We start from the raw sequence: 25,769 nt of genomic DNA on the forward strand, positions 1-25,769 counted from the left end.
AAAAATACAGCTGTCTCCTTGTCACGAGTTCACAGACACTCCAGAGGTCCCGAGTGAGTTTTCACTCCTTCCTCTTACGCTGAATGACAATTGTGTCTATACAGGCATTTTCACAATAGCCATCTCACATATCACCTTTATATCCCCATGATAGTTACAATATGCTGACCAACATTTTCCCTTGTAATATTACCCACCGTTTTTATTCAGTTCCAGATATGGATCCCTTGACCAATCACATCTCTAATGGATAAGACCTGCACTTTATATTAAGAACACTATCTTCTACTACAGCTCTCAACAAAGAGGACAAACTGGCATTGTCATGTAGAACCAAACATAAAATGTAAGGGAAATCTTGTTTCCGTGGACCAAGTCACGCAAATTTTCTGTGCGCAAAATTCTTGTTGACATCTGCAGCAAATTTTCATGAGTAAAAATACTTCTACTAAGAACTACCGCCAACAATCACACTTCTGTCTTAAGTGATCACATGAGAATGTCACCGCGGTTTCTGGTACAGTTTGGAATTCTTTTAAACTAGGCCATCAAGTAGACAACCCATTTTCATGGTCACACAACAAAAATTTAAGAGACAGTATTGTCCTAATTTTAAGCATTGAATGCCAGGGTCCTAAGCCCACAGTTCTTAATCAGGCAAGTTTTCCATCACAAAGAATAGGCCTGAGAAAATAAGTGGTTCAGCTTTAGTTATTTGGTGCAAATCTTGCATGATAAAATTCCTCTAATGTATTGTGTATATTGTTGTACCGAGGGAAAACGCTAACATTGTCTTCTTTTTTTTTTTTTTGACATACCACACTAAATGGTGTACACAAGCCCCTCAAAGAACTTAGCTTCCTGCCCGAGAAATTTGCTGATATCTTTTATCAGAACATCCTGCCACAATTGGGGTTTTTTCCCCAAATGTTTCTTTTCTTTACCATTTATACATCCATTTAATCATTCCAAAGGTCATACACAACTCCCACTTCCGATGAAAACCATGCACACTCATTTTCTAAGAGCAGACTTTGACTCATGAATACTGTTAATTCAGAAAAGTAAAACTCTGTTCCCCTGCAGATGCAGAACTTTCATCATTGCCCATGGGAGCTTTACACTGGACAGCTGAATATCACAGCTGATCTCCACAATGCAGATATAAGAGCAAAAGAATTATCCAAAGTACATGTCTTGCATGTAGTATGCAAGGATGCAACTTCATTGACGTCACCTGTTTATACCACGCCTGAATTAAAAAAGCAGTTCTTGTGTGGATAAAGTATGTAGAATAAAGAGTGGTGTCTTAGTAGAACTACTTTTCAAATTAGGAAGGTGGAAACTACCTTAGGAAAATAACATTTTATTTTTCCTCTGTTTAGAGAATCTCAGTTATATTCACAGTAAACAAGTTATCTGCATTATTATACAATTTAATCTGGATATCTACAAATCTGCTACCCTTAAATTGTTTCCAAGGATAATAGGATTATTGCTTCCCTTTTATTTGAGAAATATTTACTCAGATCAATTCATATCATTTGAATTTATAGCAGGTGCAGATCTTGTTTTCTGTATGCTTAGTAGTAGATACTTATGTAGCACCTCAAAGTCCAGAACAGGACTTAAGCCTATATCATTCTGGGCTGTGCAAGGATACTAGAGAGAGACACTCCCTGCCCTGAAGGGCTTATGATCACCAGACTGTATATCACAGCTTATCTAGAACATGGTAATATTTATATCATTAGGAGGAACATCTGCATTCTGTTCCTGTCATAGGCTTTTATTGCGGCTTTATTCTTCTCTGAGTTACAAACTTATATTTCCTTATTAATTAAATGTCAGCTTTCTACAACAAATGATTGAATTATTCAGCTGTACTTACCAAATGTGAACAAAATAGAACCCTAACAGCAGTATGCTTTTTAATTCATCAATCAGTTCTTGAGGTCAGGATCAAATTAAACTGGTCAAACTAACGTAAGGATAAATTAAGTAAAAGATACAGTATATGGCTTATTTTTATTAAAAGAAACCAAACACAACAAATATACCCACCGTTCACTATAAATCATAGGTTTGAAAGGAACATCAGGAATCATCCAGTGCAATCCTACGAACAGATGCAGGATTCACTGTTCTTAGACCATCCTGGACAGATGCCTTCTTAAAAGCCTCCAGAGAGAGAGTCTACAACTTCTCTATGCAGCTTGTTCCACTGTCCTAATAGGAAGTTTCCCCCAAAATTTCATTTAAAACTAGGGAGAGACAGTATTTTTATTCTGATTTAGTGTCTGGTTTTTTTTTTTTAATCTAAATGACCTGTTGGATCCTTTTGAAGTCAATTATAATATTTTCAGCAGCTTTAATAAACTCAAATCTAGTGCAATCTATATTATAGAAATCGACTGGTCTTTATTAATTTAGCTAGAAGTTATTCACTTTGTAATATTTTTAGACTAAATAAGCTGTTTGTTCAGTTGATTCCAAACAACAGTAAAATGCATCATAGTCATTGTACGTAGTTCATTTTGTGTCCTGCCTTTGAGTTCTTCACCCAATTCTTTATGATGTCCACATGTGAGTCAGTTCAAAATAAAACCTCAAATTTTTATCATCAGATTCTAATATTTAACACAAACATATGCAGGTCTCAGGTTCTCCAGCAATATGTATAACTTTATATAATGTGTGTGCGGGGTAGCCCACATTTCCAGGACAGAAAGTCTATCTCATATGGGATGACCTGCTGTACAGCCCTCAGTGTGAACAATCAATTCCTATCATTTGAATTTATAGCAGATGCAGATCTTGTTTTCTGTATGCTTAGTAGTAAATACTTATGTAGCACCTCAACATCTAGAACAGGACTTAAGCCCATATCATTTTGGGCTGTTCAAGGATACTAGAGAAAGACACTCCCTGCCCTGCAGGGCTTATGATCATCAGACTGTATATCGCAGCTTAAAAATTATTGTTTCAAGCATAAAGAAAACTAAAAATATATCCAATGTTCTTCTTGTGCAACTAAAAAGTCACTGCTTTATTTCTCTTATTAAGAGCATCACGTAACAATTTGAAACTTTTTACAGAATTTACAATCATGAAAGTAATCCTCATGAATTCAGTTCATGTAAGTGATATTAGGTATTGAGTTAGTGCTAATAATTAGTCTTTAAAGTTAAATCCTGTTTTATAGGGTTAATCATTTTCTGAATTCTCTCTGGCCAAAAGAATAAAAAAGTTATAGTCTACAGACATGATGTAGTACATACATGATGTAGAAATTCAAATTCAATTTCTATAGCAACATACAGACCTACTACCATCACTACGGGGTTACTATCCCAAGCATTATTCCACTGATCTAGTAATTATTTCTCCCTAAATTTAGGTGGTAAAAGTGATTCCTAAAGGAAAAAGTTCCCTTGTCATTTGGCACTGTATATTGTGGATCAGAAAGGGAAACATTGCTCATAACGGTCAGGACAAAGGTAACACTGAAGGTGTAGTGAAGTGCTCCAGGTGGCTAGGAGCAGTAGAATATTAGGTCTGAGATTTACTGTACAAGTCCTAAGTAAGAAATGAGGAACTGGAAAATTTATTGGCATATAATATGAGTAGCACTTGGGCTGATACAATTCTCATTGAAGCCAATGGGTGCCCTTCCACTGGCTTCACTGTGCAGAGGAACCAGGCTCACATTCACTAACAATCAACATTTAGATGTGCTGCAGCTTTCTTTTTTTGGTCCCTCATTGAAATTAATAATTCTGTTTTAAGTCTTCCTTGGAAATACAACTGAACTCTTTTATCAGTTTAAGTCCGTGTCAGTTCTATGGGAAGACTAAAAATAAATTTGGTTCATTTCCCCTGATAACATATCTAAGCCACAATAAAAATTGCAATGGTGGGGCTCGATTAGCATAGCCAGGAGGCCAGGACCAGGCCTTGAAGTCTAGCAAGGAAGAGTAATACAATCCCATTTTCCTGGCATCCTGCACCTGGGCACCAGGAGTTCTGTATGTTGCAGGGCTTCCAGTGATGCTTTCTTTTGCCAAGCAAATTACGAGATCTAAAACTTTGTGGCTTTGTATGCTAGATTCATTAGTTGTTCTCTGTAGAGGGCATTATACAGCAGTTAAATACTGCACACTAATTCAATTAAACCAAAAGAGTGTTAGGATTGCCTGGGTGGGTGGTTCTTTGGTTCCAAACTCTAGTATTTAAAGGCCCTCCTTATGATAACACTGCACAACTTCAGCTTACAGGGATCATAAAGGGGCATCTAGTAAAAACATTAGGCTCACTGCTTCATAATTCCAGCATTCCCAGTGACTAATCCATAGAGACAGACTGATACTGGAGCCATCTTGGAACTACAGGAATCTAGGCATGGTTCCCCCATAGAGGAAAGGCAACACGTTCTACCGAGGAAACCAGGCATACCACCTCAGGATTACAAAGCATTTTTTAACCTCTGAACAGAAAGACACTCTGCAATACTTCAAGCGACTGAGTTAGCTCTCCATAGCTACTCAGCATGTAGAAAAAATAGCCCAGTGATCAGGCCAGTAGCCTGGGTACCCTGGAGACAAGGGTTGTGCTGCCAAGGATTTCCTCTGTGACTGCTCTGTGCCTTAGCTCCTGAAAGAGAGGGATAACAGGTACTTCCCTTCATTACGGAAATGATATGAAGTGCTAAAATACTATAGTAATGCAGGCCATAGAAATACCTTACGATAGACATGAACGGTTATGTGCGAGAGGTTAGTTTGCAAGTGACATGAGTATTCAAAATGGGATTTCGGCACTGAACTGCAGGTGAGTGTTTCTGAGCATTTTTACCCTTCCATTTTCACAAGGCCAAAATCCCTTTACTGCCCACAGCTTAAGTACAGGGAAAACCTATTAAAATCTAGCAGAGACAAGCAGCTGCATTGCCAAACTGCCAAATCTAGCTGCAGCAGCTCCAGCACCTTGTAGTGCCTGTTCATGCAAGGGAAATGGCTGGTGGATCAGCATGGTCAGAGTCTGCTTCATTACTGTGGTGCTCTAGGTGTACATTGGAATAACCCTCCTGAAACCAACAGAGAGATCCCAGCATGAATCCAGAGAAATGCAGCAGATCAGGCCCATGGATTTCAGGCTGAAATCTTAAACTGCTTATTCTACTTACTATGTTTAGTACAATACAGGGTAAGAAGAGAAAACCACACCTTGTACACTGTATAATACATCACCTCACTGGATTGGGGCATTTCAACTCCCAATTTTTTGTCTAGCAAAGCTTGAGAGACCTCAAACTCATTTTCACTTTCACCCAGACTGAATCCAAGTCCAGTTTTCTGGAGGTGACAAGTTTAATTACAGCCCAGAGCTCACCCTGCACCCACAGCATTTTGCTTGTCCATTCTTATTAGTTTTAGTATTACCGATGCAGCAACCAAGGTAGAGCTCTGCAGACATCATGTCTAGTATCATCTGATTACAGAAGACATCGTCAGTCTTTAAATCCATCAAACACTTACCCTGTAGAACAACTTATGACCTGAGAGGGATTCTCTGGAAGGGAATCAAATGCTGCTTACCAAAATATTTATGCTAGCTGTGAAAGCCAAATTCTCTGAAGAGGTAAACCGAGAGCTTCCTTAAAGTCTCTCTGCCAGGGTGCAGAATACCGAGGCACAGCTCCACCCACCGCAATCCCCTGCCACATACTTAAGGGCTCCTTTGTGTTCAAAGTCTTATGTCAGCTACTTGTAAGGCCTTAAAAATCTGGAAACTTTAGAGCGCAGCAGTCGAATAAAGGATCTTGGGAACATTTCTCTGGACTCTTGTGCTGTGTACTTGAAGTAGTTCTGTGGATGTGCCAAGACATCAAACAATGCCTTGATCAGCTTCTTATCCTGAAAAGGGTCAGACAGAACTTACTGTCAATGAGTCAAATAGTTATAATAAGACTCATCAACACCAAATTGCTAGTAATCCCACACCAGACCAAAGACACTTTATTTTTCAGTCACTCATGTTTCAAGAGCTCTCCCCATCTAGCACAGCTGGGCTGAAACCCTAGTGCCATGAAGTAGGTGAGAATTCTGTCAAAAGAGCCAGAACTGCAACACCAGTTTTTATTCTAATGCTACTGGGTCCAAGTTACAGCAGCAATGGGAGATGTGATGTGACAGGAGAAATCTGTGCTTTGGGGGAAATCTATTCCACTTTATCTTGATCATATGTAAGGCAGAGCACTGCATGTGTCAGAGTGGGGAAATCCATCTCTCCCGTTCTGGACACCAGGGCTTTTACACCTTGAAGAGCAGCCACTGTCTCTCTCTGTCCCAGTGGTGTACTTTACTAGATCCAAACAGATGCAATCCCATGGCATCTTCCCTAGCATGTCCCATTGCATTCTTCCAAGATGGCTGAGATGAAGCCCAAATGGACAGCCTTAGCATGGAATTTAAGGTGAACAGGTTTCCCTACGCATCTGTTTTACCCACAGCTCTCTACAGAACAGTTTGATTGTTCTTGGGCCTGGGAAAGGTATGAGCAGGGCCTGCACCGCTTCAGCATTTCCCTGCAGTGCTTTGCACCCACAGGCCAGCACAAAGGGGGTAACTCCTGCATGCTGGGGTAACCTCACTGGCACAAAAAAGCATAATTTACAATTCTGTACTAATACCTATATTAACTTTTAACAGAGGAAATTTACCTTAAGTATCTCTTGGTGATTTTCAGATGCATAGAGTCTCCCATCCCGAACTATGTCCTCTATTAGCTCCTGGTAATCCTCTGTTGGGAACACATGATCTAGTCATTTTCCTGTTTATTTTGCTTTCATAATCAACAAGGGTCAAATGTTTTCCCCAGTTATGCGCATGAACTGCTCCCCACTGTTATCAAATTAAAAGGGGTGTACATGGCCGTAACCAAGGTGGCTTTTGAGCAGCCTTTATGTATCCCACACGGTCTTCTATAAATAGGCAGTATATATGATTTACTATGAGGAGACAAAATGTACTTGTGTTGAGCTGTTTATCTTTAATCTGTCAAAGGCAAGAGTAATCATCAGGAACTTCAGACTGCACTGAGCATTACATCCATGTGGCATGTTTCAAATTCATTCTCTATAAATATTCTTAATCTTGTTCTGGCTTCCTTATATAGTAATAAAAATCTCTCTCAAAAAGAGAAAACACTCCCAGCCAATTAAAAACTTTAAAGCAAGGGAAGTAGAAGCTAAGATCCCCATGACCAGCAAATTCTCCACCCTTAATGAAATGCTGCAGCCACCCCAGAGAAGGAGCTTCTGCTCTCTGCGATTCAGAGACATTGTACAATGCACATATTCATTTCACTCACCCTGTTACATAAAATGTTTAGCTCCAGCCTCGCTGGCAGTGGCATACGAGTAAGGGAGACATGGAATGAAACCCTGACTCCAGTGAAGTCAATGGGTGCTCCACCACTGACATTACTGGAGCCAAGATTTCATTTGTAGTGTTCTCAGTATGGACTCACCCTCAGAAAATGTTGGGATCAAGTATGAGTATGGCTTTAATAGTAATGGAGATGTGCACGTGTGTCCTGCTCATCTCACACTCTGACCAGCTTTGAAAGCCTCATCATATGCCTGCTTTTACAGAAGTGATACCAGTGGGAGAAGAAGAAGGGTCCCTCAACTCTCTGCACAGCCATGGGAACAGAGAAGAATATAGGGTTTCTGCTGGGTCCTGACAGGGTTTCAAACAGGGTTTGGGAGAGGAGGCCTATCCTGGGATTAGAAGAGGCCAATTCCTGAACTCCAGAATTGTGGCTACATCTGGGAAGGAAGTATCTCTATCCCTCCTCAGAAATGTAGGGAGGTTCCAGTCTGCAGCGCACTTCACTGCCTCAGCTCGGTCTTTACAGAGCTTCAGGAGGGACTGGAGACATAGAGGATCTCCTTGCCCCACTCTGGAGTGACCTCCACTACAGTTGCTTCATAGAATCATAGAAAATTAGGGTTGGAAGGGAGCTCAGGAGGTCATCTGGTCCAACCCCCTGCTCAAAGCAGGACAGTCCACAACTATATCATCCCAGCCAAGGCTTTTAGTCAGGTCTGAAAAAACTTTAAGGATTCCTTCCTAAGAATTCTTTCCTTTTCTGCTGAATGGTCCACTCCGAGGACATGGACAGACATTCATTTGAAGCACTCCAAATCCCACTCCAATTAAAATGCTACAACTCCATGCAGATGTGTAGGGTTCCACCCTGAGCATTTCACAATGGCCATGAAAGCATGCAGTGGTGGTGCTCTCTAGCCAGGGGGATGGAGAGCAGGAGTCCCTGCATGCCTCTTCACTGCTATAAATTCCTGAGAATAACTGAGCACAAAAAGAGAGTGTCACTGGCTGTCTCTGCCCTACCTTCCTGCCTGTTCCCCACCTCCCCCCACCAGATGGTGGTGGGAAGTGGAGCACTATGGGATGCTGGCATCCCCTGTAGTTTTCTGCAGACATTTCAGGAAGTGAAATTTCACAATCATTTTTTAAAAGTGTTTTAGCCATTTTTTAAACCCTTCATTGAGTTTGAAGTCCCAGATCCAGCTGACAATAAGCTGATTTTCAGTGGGTGGGGACTGCACTGGGGCAGTTGGAGACCCTGGTACAGTCCTAACCCTTCCACACATTCAAGGTGCGATGGAAACAAGCCACAGAAATAATACATAGTTTCTGTGTAATATTTTGTGGTTGGTTTCCCCTTTTTGTGGTGCCACCAACGGTCTGAAAGTACAGCTGGGGTGCTACTTAAGATGTGATTAACAGAGCCCTATCAAGCCTGCTCAATAGGCAAGTATGGGCAATGCTGAAATGCAAAATGTGCATATGTGCCAGAAGCTACAGTTACACAGTTACATCTGTGCCATTTAGGCATGTAAAGTGAGTGAAACAAGATCTAGGTCTATGCATCAGCATGCTCCACACCAGAGACATCTGGTAAGTCTACTGTGCAGACTAGAACTTGTTCCATCTATACCCTCAGGAACAGAAACATCATTGCTCCCACTGCAATATTCTACATTAGTTAATTGCTAAACTGCACTTACCATCATATGTTACATAAGGGACTTGGAATCCTTTGGCACTATTCCCTTCGTTTGACTTGAACTGGATCCACAATTTTTTAGACCTGGAAGTGAAAGCTATAGGGCGCTCATAGGTCTGGCAGGTTTCATAGGTGGTCACAGAATTAGAAGAAGCTTCCAAATAAAATGCAGAATCAGACATGTTATCAGACATGTTCTTTAATCATTAAATATTGTTAAATTATCATAACAAAATTACTTGTGTTTGTTTTTTGTTATAAGATAAAACAAGTCAGACATGTTGTCTTTGCAATTTTGCAAGCAATATTGAATTACACTTCTATTGATGGCTTGAACTGTTTTGGGTACTACCCAGAGAGCTGAAATCTCGTCCCTATTACCGGACTGTATCTGCCAGCCAAGGTTCCCTCTAAGGTGTGCACAACTAAAAGTGCGGCCGTGCACAGCCTTTTCAAGGACACGCACCAGGAGAGGTTGGAGCTGGAGCCTGGCACAGGCTCTACCAGCTCTGGGGAAGTGCTCTGCTCCCCTGCATCAGGGCCAGGGAGTGGGGCACTTCCCTGGAGCTGGTGGAGCCCACGCCAGCTGTCAGCGCCAGCCTCCATTCCTGCCTTGCCTCACCTTGGGGAGGAGCCACTGCCTGCCCTGAGTGAGGCTCTGTCTGCTCTAGGACAGTGCGGGACATGCCCCAGAGGCAATGGTGGGGAGCTCCAGTTCCTGGCCTCTGGCCCCAGCCTCTGATCCCTGGCTCCAGCCCCTGGCCCTCAGCTCCTGGCTCCAGCCTCTGACCCCCAGCTCCCAGCCTCCAGCCACCAGTCCCTGGCTTCAGCCCCTGGCCCTCAGCTCCAGCCTCCGGTCCCTGGCCCCTTTGGTAAGTGTCCCATGCCAGATCAAGGCGGCGTGCTCACGGACCGCTGCTCCTTAGAGGGAACATTGCTTCCATCCCAACAGCTGAATTTAAAAGACAGCTGCACTTATTGGCAGAAATATCTTTGGATTCTTTGCACAGATGCAGTAGACTGGACAGTTCTCTGGGCCATGTAGTAGACTGGACAGTTCTATTCTTAAGTGGGTAAAGGAGAACCAAAGCACCAGGAAATGGGGAGTGATTTATGGGAAGCATACTCATGTCTGTAGCTTTCAGATCCCCATGCCAGCCTCACACCAATACTCAGTTAAGTCTTTTTTCAATTGCTGTGTAGCCCTCAGAGTGTTCTATAGCTTTAGATAAAATCCATTAATGGTGTGTGTTCATGTGTGCATGTATGCATACAGAGCTCTGGGTTAAAGCAGGCTGTTTTGTCATTTTTAGATGGCCTAGAGTTGATAAGGTGGCCTCTGGCACCTGATCAGTAGTGGAGTCAATGAGAGCCTGGCTCACACCAGGATGATAGGATAATTCTATCAAACATATTTCCTCTGTTTCTTAAATCTGGAAAAAACATACTGCTTTTAAAGTACATCAAACCTAGACACTGAAATTAGAAACTAGAAATTAAAATTATTCATCTATAGAAGATACAGATGGGACCAGCCTCAGTCCATGTAGTAGTGGTGTTATATCCTTTGTACTGGAGGTAAAATTATCCATTATTATTAATTATTAATCAGTCTGAGCCATTCATCTCCACTTAAAATATTTTGTGAAGGTTCTCACTATGACCCCGGCAGACATTACATTTGTTGCATTTTACCTATGGGTACTGCACAGAAAAATCATAATATGCCAGTTTAAACCAGTGAAATAGTTAAATCAGTTTATCCTTGGATAAAAATGGTAGATCATCCACACGAGTTGGCTTTTAAAAAAGCAACTTCTTTGTGGTACAGAAATATCCCGCAATAATTTAACATGTGGTCAGTTGGCATTTGTCATGCGAAACTAATATATAACAAGGAATAAATGTCACTTGTGCCAGGGGCCTAAGATCACAGCTCTAGCTCCTCAACTGAATTGGATCCACTTCCACATGACAATGCTGCCAGAAAGGATTTCTCAACTTGCTGTTAAATGAAACCTACCATCCTGCACTTCAGAACCAGGCTTAAGTAACTGGTTTTTAATGAATACTGAAGACAGGATAAGAAGGAAGAGAATTCTGTACTCCACACTGGAACCCCCTGCACAGACAGACAGATATTGTACACTTTGGCAGATATTCAAGACTTACAACTCTTTCGCATCACCAAGTAGTCTCCACATTCATCTTCTATGGGCAGAAATATTTCTGGAACCACAATAAGAATGCGACGCTTCGGAGGTGGATTAATACTCCAAGTACATTCCATGTTTGCAGGATAATCCCCAGGATAGTTTGGGGATTCAATATATCCAGTGAAATCTCCAAGTTCACCTCCACAGTGCCTATCTGAAAAAGAAATATATCACCTACGGCTATGGCAGGAGTGGGATATTTCTATAGTAATGGTCAACTAGTGCTCAAAGGCAATGAACATATGCACTTTTTTCTTTGCATAATAGAGAAGTCTACACCTCTTTATGACCTGAACGTCAAACTGGTGCTTGCTTTTGCCTTTACTTCCTAAAAGGCACAGAGTAAACTAAACCACATAAATAACTATTAATATTGAGTGGAGCGGAGCTGTAAAGCTAAAGCCTTGTGGTAAGGAGATATGGTTCCAAGCAGATATAAAACTCAACTTTGTGAGAATCGTCAACATGCTCACACCAGACATAGCATTTCATACCCAGATATACACAGGTGTTAGGTGCAAGGCTATTGAAACACACATCCACTCTATCCAGTTGAGTCACATGTTCTGCAGCACTGGACAGACTGAACCCTGCCACACCTTTTCAGAGTGACATACACCCTCCCGCTATGCCAGACCAGTGCCACTGGTGCACGCTACATGGATTCAAAGCAATGACCTTTACCCTGCCTCTTCTGGAGAGACCAATGCAGAAGCAATGGCATCGTAATTAGATTTTGTGCCCGCTTCTCTGTACACTCTCTTACTTCTCTTGTAGAGTTGGGCAGCTCTGGACACAGCCTACTAATAAAACAGGAGCCCTTAGCAAACAAGCTGCCAAAAGAGTGAGCATGCGCATGGGTGTTTTCCAGGATTTCTTCTTAGGATTCTTCCTTCCTGTCTATCTTTTCTGCTTTAACCCTACCCTCAACTACATTACAGTCACCAAAACCCTACTAGGACTCCCACTGAGGCCTGCTTTTTTTTTCCCCCAAACTGAGAAGGTTTCTATTAAGACAATACTAGACTGAGCTGCCTGAGTAGCATCCCTGAATATCTGCTGGTCTAAGATGAGGGGACTGGATACGAAGAACCCAAATCAGATTTCCAGAATTGTATGGCAGAGCCAGGAGCCACTATCAGCACCCAAAAGTAGCTCAGCATTTGCAGGATTAATCATTTTAATGTGGTGACTGGCAAAAGCCATCTATTGTTAGCACAGTACCACGGCTTCCACATACAGATGTGTGTGCCTTTAAGTCTTCTGGAGATGGAACTCACCAGAGGGGAGAACAGGGGCAATGTCACTCGACTTTACTGCAGTTAGGTACACTGGTAGCAAAGCTGAGCTTCACTGCTAAATCTCTTACTTTTCACACTCACATTGTCGTAACAGGTTGTGAAATCCATTTGGAACACTTACTTTTACACTGTGTTATGTTTGTTGAACCATCAAAATCAGTAGTGGTGTTTCCAGGGCATGAAATACAATAATTCTGACCAAACTCGGGTTGGTATGTCCCAGTTGCGCAGCGAATACACCGGTGAGTTGTCGTATTGTAAAAATGACCAGGAGAACACTGAACTGTAGGGATTTGTGAATACACAGCAATTAAACAGTGCAATTACAACACCAGAAAGTAATTTTCTACATGTTTTTATACCTGCTCCTTATGATCTAAGCAAATATTTGTGATGTTATACTTGTGGTGTGCAACTAAAGTAATAAAATGAAGGGTAATACTAGAGTGACAGGCTCAAATTCATTAAGTCTCCTTACAGCATTTCCAGCATAGTAACTCTTTATGTGAGTTCACAGATAGTTTGCACTGTTGTATGGCATTTCCTATTTGGAAGTAAAAGACAGTCAAAAACAAGAATGAGACAGAGTATATATGCATCTAACAACAGACAGCAAAGAAAGGGGCATTTCATTGAATGGTACACTCCCACTAGTTTTCAATATGGCAAATGCATATACATGTATTACTAAACCAACAGTTCTACAAGGTTAATTTATACTAAGTAATACATTACTGCATGAGAAGTCCTATTGAAATGATTGTTCAAAAGTACAGATGCCAGGATTTGGCCTTTTATGATTCATACTTTTGTTTACAATTCTAAGTCTTTTTCAATGATCAAAGAAGTATAAAACCCATTATAGCTCTCAGCCTTTCAGTGAGATCAAATTAACTGCATTATAATCATCTTCAGTGTCATGACAACCATTCTATTACTTCAAGTTTTCTGAACCTGTTCAGAACACAGGATAAAGGACTAGAAGTTACCTCCTCAATCACTGAGTCCAGTCTCCTGTTACCATAGACCACCCTGTTTCATAGACTCACAGATTGTGAGGGGCTTGAAGGGACCTCACAAGATCATTGGTTCCAGCCCCCCTGCACCAAGTAGGAAAGACAACTGGGGTCAGGTGACCCCAGCAAGGTGACTGTCCAGTCTCTTCTTGAAGATTTCCAGGGTAGGCGATTGCACCACCTCTGGAGGGAGCTTATTCCATAGTCTGGACACCCTACCCATGAAGAAGTTTTTCCTCGTGTTAAACCTGAAATGGTCTTCCAGGAGTTTGTGGTCAGTACTCCTGGCTTTCCCCAAGGGTGCTCTGGTGAACAGTTGGTGCTCTGGTGAACAGTTGTTCACCAAGCCCTTGATGTACTCCCTAATGTAGGAGTAACCTGCTACCAACTCCCTTCTCAGCCCTCTCTTTTTTAGGCTGAAAAAGCCCAAGTCCCTCAGCCTTTCCTTGTGTTAAACAACCAATTTCATAATCTTATCATGCTCCACAGTAAAACTCGAAAGTATTTTGCTAGTACTCCTTCTGTTGAAAAGTTGTTCCAGAAACACACCCCTCTGACAGTAAAAAGCCTTAGTCTAATTTTCATCCAAAACATTAATCACAGCCAGTCCATACCCATTTGTTCTTGCGTCATAATTGTCCTTTGCTTAAATGGTTCTTTTCTTGCCCTGGAATTTACCCTGCTGAAGTATTTTGAAAGAACAATCATATCCCATCTCAGCATTTGACTCGGCTAATCAAGCCAAGCTCTTTCAGCCTCCTCTCATGTGACAGGTTATCTGATATTACTATCATCTAATTTGAACTAATTCAATTTACATTCCCATAATCCAAGGTTGCTATGACCAGCTTTTCTATAATGTCATCATTACCAACTGGGACTTAAGTCTAAAACAGCAACATCTTTTGTTGGCGCAGTCACTAGTTTGTCAAAAAAATCTATCAGTTATTACATTCAGGAGTAACAACTCCACCCCTCTTCCCTTCTCCCCACTATTAGGAGCACTTGTTCTCTAGTCCGTAAGGGGATATGTACACATGCAGCAAGGCTGTTCTGATGTGCTGTAATTAATCGAGTCTGCTGAAGCACGGTAATTACTGCACTTCAGCAAAGTCCAGTGTCTCATGTATCAGTGTCCTTGCTCTTAAAAAAAATGGCGGTGGGGGCACTTTAACTAAAGTTTATTCAATGAGCTGTAGTTAAAGCACACCCACCACCATTTTTCAGCATGGGGACATTGAAACATGAGACACTCCGGGAGCTTTAGAGTAGCTCCAGGCACTTTAATTACAGCATGTCTCAAAGCCTCTTTAATTAAAGCACCCTCTCAGCACATGTATAAAGGCCTTATGTTAGTAAGTTATATTCTCTTATAATGATACAGTTCCCACTAGTTTTTCTCCCTCTATCAACATTAAAGAGATCTCTCAATCCATAGTCCAATAACACAGTCCAAGCACTGTGCAGTAAAATCTCTCTTAACATCATTCTCCACAGTAATTTTGATGCAAATCCAGTCTGTTTAGCTCCATGCAAATCCTCTATTGATTTATAGCTCACTAGAGCCAATATGTGCTTAGACTGAACCTTTGCTATTTAATAAAAATGTAAGCAGGAAAATCCTTTGGTTTTAAAAACCCCATCACCACTGGATGCTCACTTGTGGGCCTCAGGTCTTGGGCTATATTTGAATTTTGTGGGAGCTCCATTAGTGCTCCCATTTTGAAAGACCCTCTGAGACACCTGGAATCTCCTGATCCAAGGTTGCTGTGAGGTTGTCCAGAGTGGTATCCCATTAAGCACGTCCTAGGACCTACCATCCAGTTCTCTTCTCACTGTGATGAGGAAGGAATTCACTCCCCAGTGGTCCAGCTACAACTGTGACCCCCTTCTCCATGTGTCCATTCTGGTTTTGAGAAGACAGCGGACAGCCACCCCACAGACAGACAGCTCACCCACCTCCCTTTTTGCCTTTTCCCATGGTTTTTATTTAATTATTCACAGATCATTGACAATGTACCAGATGTCTTTCAGAACAAAGTGTCAAAAACCTTAAGAACAAAGGGAGTCCCTTTGAGGCAAGGAGTGCAACGTCCAGCTATAAGAATCTTGGGAGACAGTATCTTGAGAGGTCAAGGAAAATCTCTCTCCCTTTTGCACTGTAGCGCCAGTTCTTGTTGTTGCCTCCAAAGTATCTCAGTCCAGTGCATCTTTTCTTGATCTTACCTTTAGTTTCACAGTCATGAAACAATGATGCACCGTTGTATCTTGTGGTCAGGCCACCTCCACATGAAAAGCAGGAAGTCCGTCCAGTTTCAGGTTGGTATGTGCCACGGGAACATGGCAGGCAGGGTTTGAAGCCATCAGTGGAATATTCACCAGGCGAACACTGATCTAGATGAAGAAACAGACATCCCAGCCTTTAAGGAAGCTGTATCATGGCTGAAAATGTGGTATTCAGATTGGAGAAAATGCAGAGTAGTTGCAATTCCAGTACATCATTATCCCCCTGACACCTGGGGATTTTCTATTTTAAATGCAAGCAAAGAAGTTAGTTATTTACCCTTTAACATCAAAATGGACACTAACTGGCTCACAAGGATGATGAAGTCTTCAGCAAACCTTAAATAAGCTTCATATTTCATTATATTTCATCCTACTCATTTTTTTAAGCCACATGTTTGAGAACTAAGTAATCTCATCCAGTAGCTCAGGGGTGGGCAAAAGGGTGGATCCAGCCAGAGGCCGAACCCCATTTCCTAGCAGCCCTTGCCCATGTCACTGCAACCAGTTTCCATGGAGACCCAAAAAAGCAGGGCTGGCAAGGTGCATGGCTGGGTGGGGAGCTGCTCCAGGGCTGAGACCAAGATCTTGTGGCAGTGACAGCATGGTGCAGAGTGGGGCAGAGCCACAATTTGCTGCCTCCTTGCCCCTGTCTGAGGTGTGCGGGCAGCTGATAGCGGCTATGCCTTGCCTCTGGACCATGCTGCCACTGCCGTTAAGATCCCAGCCCAGAAGCAGCTCCCCACCCAGCCATGCACCCTGTCAGCGCTGCCTGCTGGGACTGTGTCCTAGAAACATGAACATGGGCCGCCAATGTGAGGACATGGTCAGTAGGGCTAACCGCACCTTGTTGTGCATCCACAGATGCATCACAAGCAGGTCCAAGGAGGTGATACTTCCTCTCTGTGTGGCATTGGTCAGGCCGCAGCTGGAGTACTGCATCCAGTTCTGGGCGCCGCACTTCAGGACGGATGTGGACAACATGGAGAGGGTCCAGAGGAGGGCTGCTCACATGGTCAGGGGGCAGCAGGGCAGGCCCTACAAGGAGAACCTGTTCAGCCTTCACAAGAGAAGGCTGAGAGGAGATCTGGTGGCCATCTATAAACTTACTAGGGGGAACCAGCAGGGAATGAAAGAGATCTTGTTCCCCCGAGCGCCTCCCAGAGTAACAAGGAACAACGGCTATAAGTTGTTAGAGAGTAGGTTCAGACTAGATGTTAGAAGGCGCTACTTCACAGTCAGGGCGGCTAGGATCTGAAACCAACTTCCAAAGGAAGTAGTCCTGGCTCCTACCTTAGGGGTCTTTAAGAGGAGCAATTACCTCTTAAATTACCCAGCAATTACCTAGCTGGGGTCATCTGAGCCCAGTTTTCTCTCCTGCTCAGGGCAGGGCGTTGGACTAGAAGAGCTGCAAGGTCCCTTCCGACCTACATCTATGAATACGAATCTATGAAAACCCTGGCCTTGTGCTGTCACAGCCCCACCACTCCTGGGGTCTCCATGAAAACTGGCTGCAGCAAACAGGCAGGGACTCCAGGAAAATGCAGGCCCAATCCAGCCTGCAGGCTGGACTTTACCTGCCACTGCACTAGCTGGTTGAAAAGCTCTCAGAGTCTATTAGATAGCAGCTGAACTAACCTAACATCAAAAAAATTAGAAGTAGCAAAAGCCCAGGTGTTGTATAATTCAGGATCATCATTAATTTGTAAGATAACTGCATTATTATTATTATTATGTGTTATTAGTAATAGAATGAGTATATGACTGTATTCCCCTCAAAACCTTCCTCAGGACCTGGGATTATGCAAGTTTCCTATACAAATGAGTTTGCAATACTGAAATACTAACCCTACTTGTGAGTCTGGGTCTTTAATATGGTCTGTGCTCTAAATTGCTTCGCTCTGCTGTTGTATAGAGTTGGCATTAACTTAGTAGGCCTGATCTTACATAGACACACATGCATTTTACACACACACACACACACACACACACACGCGCGCACGCACGCACTAGATTCCTTATGGAAAACTCTAGGGGAGGAGGGGGACCAGTCTACAAATCTTGCAGCAAACAACCGATTTCAACAAGAGTAGTCAGTAATTACGCTGCTCTCGAAAGCACAAAACACTGCTGCAGCTGGTCAGCCACGCTGAGAAATGTTGTCCTTTTAAAGAGAGTGTTATAATAATATTGTTAGTTTAACTTTATACCTCCAATAAATCATTCAGTGAATGGCAGTTTTGTTAGGGAGTTAAATTAGCATTGGCTTCATTTCAGACTATTTGACTAACAACAAATAAGGCATTACTGCTAGTTATAATCAGTGCTAATGAATTTTATGGTTCACAGACTGAACATAACAGACAGCTCCTCCATAGCCTATGAATAAGAAACAAGAGAAGGGGGGCTTTATGCCTCATTACTGGAAGTAAACAGGAAAAATAATCATCTCAATTTTCAACTCACATTTTTCAGAAAAGCACTGCTTTTATCCTACCTTCTGCGTTCTGAGGATCATCATTCATTTGCTCCTGGCTCTTTTAAAGCCTCCCCCCGCCCCACTTGATTTTATGGGGATTTCTATGATGCACATCACTCTAGTGTTTGTGCACATTACAGATATTAATGAATTAAGCCACACAACATCACTCTGAGGTAATGAAATAGTCCTGCTTTCCTTCCAGTTACAAGAAAGGAGGTTAAGCTTAGTAAGGACATTTGTGAAAAGTGGCCAGTGAATTTGGACACTCAGATTCAATGCCTGCTTTCAGAAATTTCAGACTAAGCTGCTTACCCAAGGTCACACAAGAAGTCTCTGGTTAAGCCTGGAACAGATCCCAGGCCTTCTGAATTTCAATTTCATAACTTCGTTGTGAGAACATCTTCCCTGCCAAACACCTCTTCCTAAATAGCTTTCGTGCTGAAGTCATTTTACCAAGCTTGCTTTACATTTCTTTTTACCAGATGTAACTTTTTATTGACTTTTTTTTATGCTCGAGCTCCGCACTTTGGGCCCAACACAGTCCTTGCGTGCTCACACAGAACTCAATGAGTGCCTTGTGTATACATTCGAGGCCAGAAGTTATGCTCCAAGAGACTTCATAATGTATGTGAACATGCAGTATTTGAGAGTGGAATCTACCCCCAAGAGATCTTCTTCTCTTTTCAGTTTTGCCATCTGTATATTTATTGTCTTGAAAGATGTATTTAGTACATACTTCTATGCTAAAAAAATCACCATGGGAGGAAACAGAGTTGATCTGAATATTTCAGCATCTCATACAAAAAAGCAAGGGAGTTCTCAGTCAAAGCTGTCACTCAATTTTTTAACTTACCTACTTCTACTCAGGTACTACAGGAGTCTCCAACTACTGAGCAACTGTACAGAGCACACACAAGAAGTGAAGGAAGAAAGAGCAGCGTCAGGCTGTCACTTTTTGTGCCTTTGCTGGTTCTGTGGAGCATAACAGCCTTACCTCCACATTCGGATATACTGCAAGCTCCAGCTAAGTTTTGGTTTCCAGGGTTATGAGGACTTGGGCAGGGTTCACAAGTAATTTGTCCTTCTTCATCCTGGTAAGTTCCATTAGGGCATAAAACACAGAGGTCTTGTTCACCATCGTAGTACCTTCCAACACTGCAGCTAACTAACAACAGAAAAAACACCTGGTCACCAATATTCAGTGTATGCTTTTCACAGCCAATAAGTTAATTGTCCAATACCAGGTGCTGAAAGACATATGCAGGGAGCTGCCATGTGCCGCTAAGGCAAATCTGCTAGGACAGAACCATGAGAAAGGAGGAGGAAATGCTTCATATATGAACTTCAGAAAAACTGAAATGTTCCCTAAAAGAGAGAAACAGCTATTCTAGCACAGTGCTCTGCTAGAATACAGAATGGAACCATGGGGCACCTATACACATGCTCTGGGGTGGGGGGAGGAGTTTTAATTAGAGCAGCTCTTGGGAGCCTCTCTAATTAAAAAGCCTGCAGCATCTTGTATATTCAGTTTCCCGTGTTTCAAAATGGCAGCAGGGGTGCTTTAACCAAAGCTCATTCAATGAGTTATAATGCTCACTATAAATGATGATGTAGTTCATTTTGATGTTCAAAATGAGTTCAGTATAGAGAGGCATAAGAAATACCAAACTCAATTAGACCCAGAATCCAATTTAGTTTACTTTCTCTTGTCCAATAATGCTCACAGCTCAATACTTCAGAAGAAATTGCAAGAAAACTCACATGGTAAAAGGAACCGTCTGCTCTCCAGGAAAATCTCATCCTAATACTTCACAGTTTGCCTTAAGAACATGAGGTTATCTCCCCTCCAACACTCTTTTTGTTAGCATTAATTCATACCATTTTCCACTGCTCTTTGAATCTTGCAAAGTTCTTGGCCTCAATGATGTTTTAACTAGGAGTTCACTGAAAAATCATTTATTTTCAGGATCAAGCATTTGTTTCCAGGATCAAAATTATACAAATATTATATAGCTAGTCAAATAGCAGAATTTCCATCCTGTGAGAAATTCTGATATTTCAAAATCTGTATTGATGCCAAGTTGGGATGAAGAACCGAAATACCAACATTCTTTAGAGAACAGCAAATGGTGACAAACATTCCCAAACTGGAACACTTTGTCTTGGCTTGTTGCTCCAGTCTACAGAGGAAGGCAAACATCCTCATGGATCCATGTCATTCTGACATAGGGACCCATGTCATTCCTGCCTGGCCCCAAGTTTAATGATCACTAAGATCCTGAGTGAAAGAGCAAGATGCTTTAGTCAGGACCCTCTGGAATTTCTAAATGGCATCAGCACACCCCTTCAAAACCCTCCAGTCTTTCTTGTGGCTAATGTCCCAGTGCCTCAAAAAAAGGTGGAAGACCCCAACACTTCTCACAAACCAGTAACATTCATGAAGGGAAAAAATTCCTTCCAAGCCCCAAATGGAAATCAGAAAGGCCCCTGAGGCATGAGATTACTAGATGCCTATTACACAGTCACAGCTACTTTTCTATCCCAACCTGGGAACTACAAACACAACTCTATGTGACACATACTAACTGGTGTGTCAGAACTCTATGTCCTATCCCACCAACACTTGCATAAACTTATCCAATTCAGTCTTAAAGAGATCCAGGTTCCTGGCCCCTACCACTTTGCTCAAAAGCATTTCAACAGTTCACTCCTCCTTCTAATTCACAGTCTGGAGTATAAATGGGATAAAACTAAATAGTACATAAGGCAAGATCATGCACTTCAAAACTAACAACAAAATTTTCTGTTATAAGATGGGAATACCAAATCTATATATAGGCAATCATCAATCCTCTGGATCATAATGCATATGCAAGGGGTCTACAACCATCATACCAAGACCTTCGATACATATGCTTAGGCTAGAGTATGGGAGTGGAGGATGCCAAAGACCTACCATTCCCCCCTTTAAACCACTGAAACAGAATTCAAAGGTCAGACCAAGTCCAGATGCTCAGGCTGTGGCTTCTGCCAGACGGAAACAGATAAGAACTGCTGCTGACTGCCTAATGCCTCGGTGAGGGCACATTTCTGTCACAGTAATCTCCCTTGGCTTTTCTCCAACTAAGGACTACCCACAAGGCAGTGGGGGCTAGTGTTTTTAAGCACCCTATTCTCACCTTATTCTGGAGGTAGCAACACGGTGGTATTTTATAGGAGCTACCCTGCCACAAGCAGTCCCACCATGTTGCCACCAGGGCCTCCAGTCAGATGCAGTTTACAGTCATACCCAGGACTACTAGTTGACCATAAGTCACCAATGTGATGGGGCACAAAAAGATAAATTTGTTCCTCAGATGTATCAGTCATCTGGACCTGATGACCCATGAGATCCCCTCCAGTCCTGCGCCCCCTTCCATGCTTATTCATATCTAATTTTATTAAAAACCAGGTGCTTTTAAACAAACCACACTATTCATTGCGTTAACAGCAGCCCTGAGCAGGAGGGTGTTGAAACTCTAACATTCGCTTTGAAGTCAATGGAAACTGAAAGTGATCAGCACCTCTTCAGATTTTGTTCCATCTGGGAAAATGTATAAAAATGGGAACACTGTGAAAATCAAATATTAAAAAAAATTCATGATGTTTAGAAAAAAAAATCTGTTTTCTTCAATTGTCTGTTGAGAGACATGCCATAAATCTCAAGGCTGGAACACTTCTTATTTGTTAATACTAATCAGTACCCTAATCAGTACCCTTCGCTGAAGTTTTAGCTATTCATTCACTAATAAATATTAACAACTAAATAAAACACAGCATTAAAATTATATATGCATTAAATACATGCAAGGTTTTTTGTCCCTGTGCTGATGAAGCAAGATTTTCCTACCTCTCTGGAACACACAAGGGTATTTTTATATGGAGAAATGATACAAAGTTTCAAATAATTTAAATCTCACACAAATATTTCCTATGAATCATTAAATCTGACCCTTACTTCTCCTTCTTTCCTATTTAAATGGACATTCATAGATCATTTATTAAGTGCTTATCCAACTAATGATCTAAATGTGTCTAAAACCTCATTGAAACATCCAGGGTATAATCTACCGTATAAAAGATGTTGTTTCTAAATAAAATGCAACTTTTTTGGACTTGGTTACACCAGCCTCAGTCATGGAGAGATGTACTTTAATACACAAGGTATCTCTCTGAAATCATCAGGTCTGTGCGTAGTAAGGATGACAAAACTGAGTAATCTCTAAAGGGAAAAAAAACCCTAAAGAAAAGTGTTGAATGCAATTTTTGTTGAAATATTTGTTTAAAAAGCTAAAAAAAGTTTATGCATCTCATCTCACAAAGCTACTAAATACAAGGTGCTGCCTGACACATGAGAAATAGCCATCTTAAGCAACAACAAAAATTTGCAAATAATGAAGTTAAATCAAAGATTGCACTAGCTTTTCTTTGCTTTTTTTCCAGCAACCTGCTTGTATTTCTTCATTTGAACAAAAGGACCAATTGCCTCCAGTAGACTTCATTTTTGTAGCTACCGTTTTTGTTTGTCTTCAATGCCCATTAAAATCCCATTCTGAAACTCATGCAGCTGTTTAAAAAAATATGTGAAAGCTTTTATGATGCTAAAATAGAGAGAGACAGGGGCCCACAGGGAGCCAGGATTAAAAGTTACAAAGACATTTAAAGGCTCTTCCCTCCCTTTTCAACACTTTAGCCTTTGAGCTTTTGATGCTAAAGACAAATACTATAGTATCTCAGTGACTAAGAAGGTGAACCTCATAAAAGAGGTCATGATCCACCATCTAACCATTTTCTTAAGAATCATGCTTTGACTTTATAAGGAAAATCACAACTCACTGATGCAAAATGATTCCTACGCGGTGTCATTGAAGTTATTGTATTTTAACAGTTCATGGACTCAGGTCACATGGAGAACTTCTGTGCCTTAGAGATTTATGGCTTAAAACTAGTATTGGGAAAGCAAGCAGGTTAGTAATATGAACAACACTTTCTTTCTCATTTGAAAGTTTATTTACTCTTGTGTAAGTTCAATAAAAGTAGGGGGAAAATGGAACATATGGGATGTTGGCTGTGTGAGAATACATTTACTAATTGCAACAAATAAAAAGATTGACAGCCCTATGTGTTTCTCTTGGAACATGCCTTTCATACTCTGTGTCTTAGAATCCTAGTGTCATGCCACATACAAACAATGAGAATCGGGTTTGGGTGATAAAACATGACCAACTACTGATTTGGTTGCACTCTTTAGGCAAAGGACACAAACCTCCATAATGTGGAGCAATTTATATCGACTTCTCTTAGAGATAAAGATGCTCAGTATTTCAGCAATTCAGGCTCTCGTACACCAAGAGTATATTATGTTCTCACACCTGTGCACCACAAATGAAATTGCTGTTAACTTTGAGCACTCCAAATGGAATGTACTTTTCTTATGTTACTATATTGCAACAACAGCAGTCTGACCCAGGTAACTGTGAGAAATTTCAAGGAACAGTGCTTATTCCAATGATTTGCAACCAGGGTGCCTTGAGATCCTTTCAGAGGTGCCACAGGGTACCCTGAGATCCTTTTAGTGCCATGCAACGTTCCACTATCAGATGTACAAACATAATTCTCAAGATAAACCTGGAGTTTTCGCATAGGAATTCAGAGCATCAAAAGTATTCAGACCTGTTGTGGTCTTCCTGAGCTCTCTGCAACAGAAGAACTGCTCTATTATGTTTCTGTAGTCAAAAAAACAAGTGAAAACTAAGGGCATCTTTACATGTGCTTGTGGTGGGGAGGGTGGCGGAAGAGGGGAGGGCACTTTAAGCAGAGCAGCTCCAAGAGCGGCTCTATTTAAAGTGCCTGCAGAATTTTGTATATTTAGTATCCTGCACTTGGCGATGGGGGTGTTTTAACTAAAGCTTGTTCGACATGGAGGCTGCTGGAGCGCACTAATTAGCACACTCCAGCAGATTCAGTTATTACAATTACAGCACACCAGAGCAGAGTCCCCACACATCTATAGGAACCCGAAAAGCTGACATTTTCTGAGGCATGCCTCAAGCTTAAAAACACTGAGAACCACTGGCTTAGCCACTGCTTCCTCTTCACCTTTCTCCCATCACTTGAATTGCTTAGAGTGCCCAACATGCCACACATTAGTTACATAGAACTTATGTCAGTTCACTTACAGCTCCTCTGGATCAGACTGGTCAGAGCTTCTCTCTCTCCCTCACTGAGAAACACTCCTCAGTGGATGTCAAAAGCCTGTTTCCCCTCTTCTTAGAGGCAAACATTCCAGATAGGAACATATGAAAGTAGGGCTGGAAGGGACATCACAAGATCATCTAGTCCAGGCCCCTGCTCAAGACAAGATCATCCCTGACTAAACACAGCCCAGTGTCTGTCAAACTCACTCTTGAAAACTTCCAAGGATGGAGAGCTCACATTTTTTCTAGGTAGCCTGTTTGTTCCAATTCTTGACCATCCTCATAATGAGAAAGTTCTTCCTAACTTCCAACCTGAATTTCCCATACTGCAGCTTGAACCATTGCTCCTAGCTCTGTCCTTAACCACAGAGAAAAGTCCATCGCCATCTTCTCTAAAATTGCCCTTCGGGTATTTAAAGACTGTTAGCAAATCCCCCCTCAGTCTTTTCTTCTCCAAACTAAATAATCCTGTTCTTTCAACCTTTCCTCATAAGCCTTGCCTCACAGGCCCCTAATCATTTTTGTTGCCTTGCCCCGGACTCGGTCCAAACTGTCCACATCCTTCTTGAAGTGTGGGCCTAAAACTGAACACACTACCCCAGGGTGTGGCCGCACCAGTGCTCAATAGGGAGAATCACTTCCCTTGCAAGATACACTTCTGTTAATACAACCTAGGATGCTGGGTTTTTGGTTTTTGGTTTTTGTTTTGTTTTTTTTGGGGGGGAGGGATTTGCAGCAAAAGCACACTATTGGCTCATATTCATCTTATGGTTCGCTGTGACCCCCAGGTCCCCTTCTGCAGTACTGCAGTCTAGCCAGGCATTCCCCAGCCTTTATTTGTGTATGCAATTATGCTGTCTCAAGTGCAGACCTTTGCACTTGTCCGTGTTGAATCTCACATTTTTTCTAGGTAGCCTGTTTGTTCCAATTCTTGACCATCCTCATAATGAGAAAGTTCTTCCTAACTTCCAACCTGAATTCCCATACTGCAGCTTGAACCATTGCTCCTAGCTCTGTCCTGCATGGGTCTGTCACGGGTAGGTCTTGTTTGACCAATCTCATTTCCTTCTACGACCAGGTGACCTATCACCTGGACGAGGGAGAAGAGATTGATGTCATATATCTTGACTTCAAAAAAG

The 25,769-nt window shown here is 41.8% G+C and overlaps 1 protein-coding gene across 3 annotated transcripts in view; it reads right to left on the reverse strand.

Annotated features, from left to right (window-relative positions):
• Nucleotides 1-2,009: 2,009 nt before the first annotated feature.
• SCUBE2 (signal peptide, CUB domain and EGF like domain containing 2) overlaps nucleotides 2,010-25,769 on the reverse strand; it is a 73,930-nt gene continuing 50,170 nt past the window's right edge. For 2 of the 3 annotated variants that reach the window (XM_019552135.1, XM_019552133.1), the window contains 7 exons: nucleotides 19,389-19,559; nucleotides 15,856-16,023; nucleotides 12,735-12,896; nucleotides 11,269-11,466; nucleotides 9,098-9,250; nucleotides 6,722-6,801; nucleotides 2,010-5,915 (listed from right to left, as the gene is read on the reverse strand). In XM_019552135.1, coding sequence (XP_019407680.1) covers nucleotides 5,763-5,915; nucleotides 6,722-6,801; nucleotides 9,098-9,250; nucleotides 11,269-11,466; nucleotides 12,735-12,896; nucleotides 15,856-16,023; nucleotides 19,389-19,559 — 1,085 coding nt within the window. In that variant the 3' untranslated portion in view covers nucleotides 2,010-5,762. The remainder of the gene's footprint in view (nucleotides 5,916-6,721; nucleotides 6,802-9,097; nucleotides 9,251-11,268; nucleotides 11,467-12,734; nucleotides 12,897-15,855; nucleotides 16,024-19,388; nucleotides 19,560-25,769) is intronic. The other variant, XM_019552134.1, reaches the window with a different exon arrangement.

Source organism: Crocodylus porosus, unplaced genomic scaffold (assembly GCF_001723895.1).
Source record: "Crocodylus porosus isolate Cpor-Errol unplaced genomic scaffold, CroPor_comp1, whole genome shotgun sequence".
Taxonomy (NCBI): Eukaryota; Metazoa; Chordata; order Crocodylia; family Crocodylidae; genus Crocodylus; species Crocodylus porosus.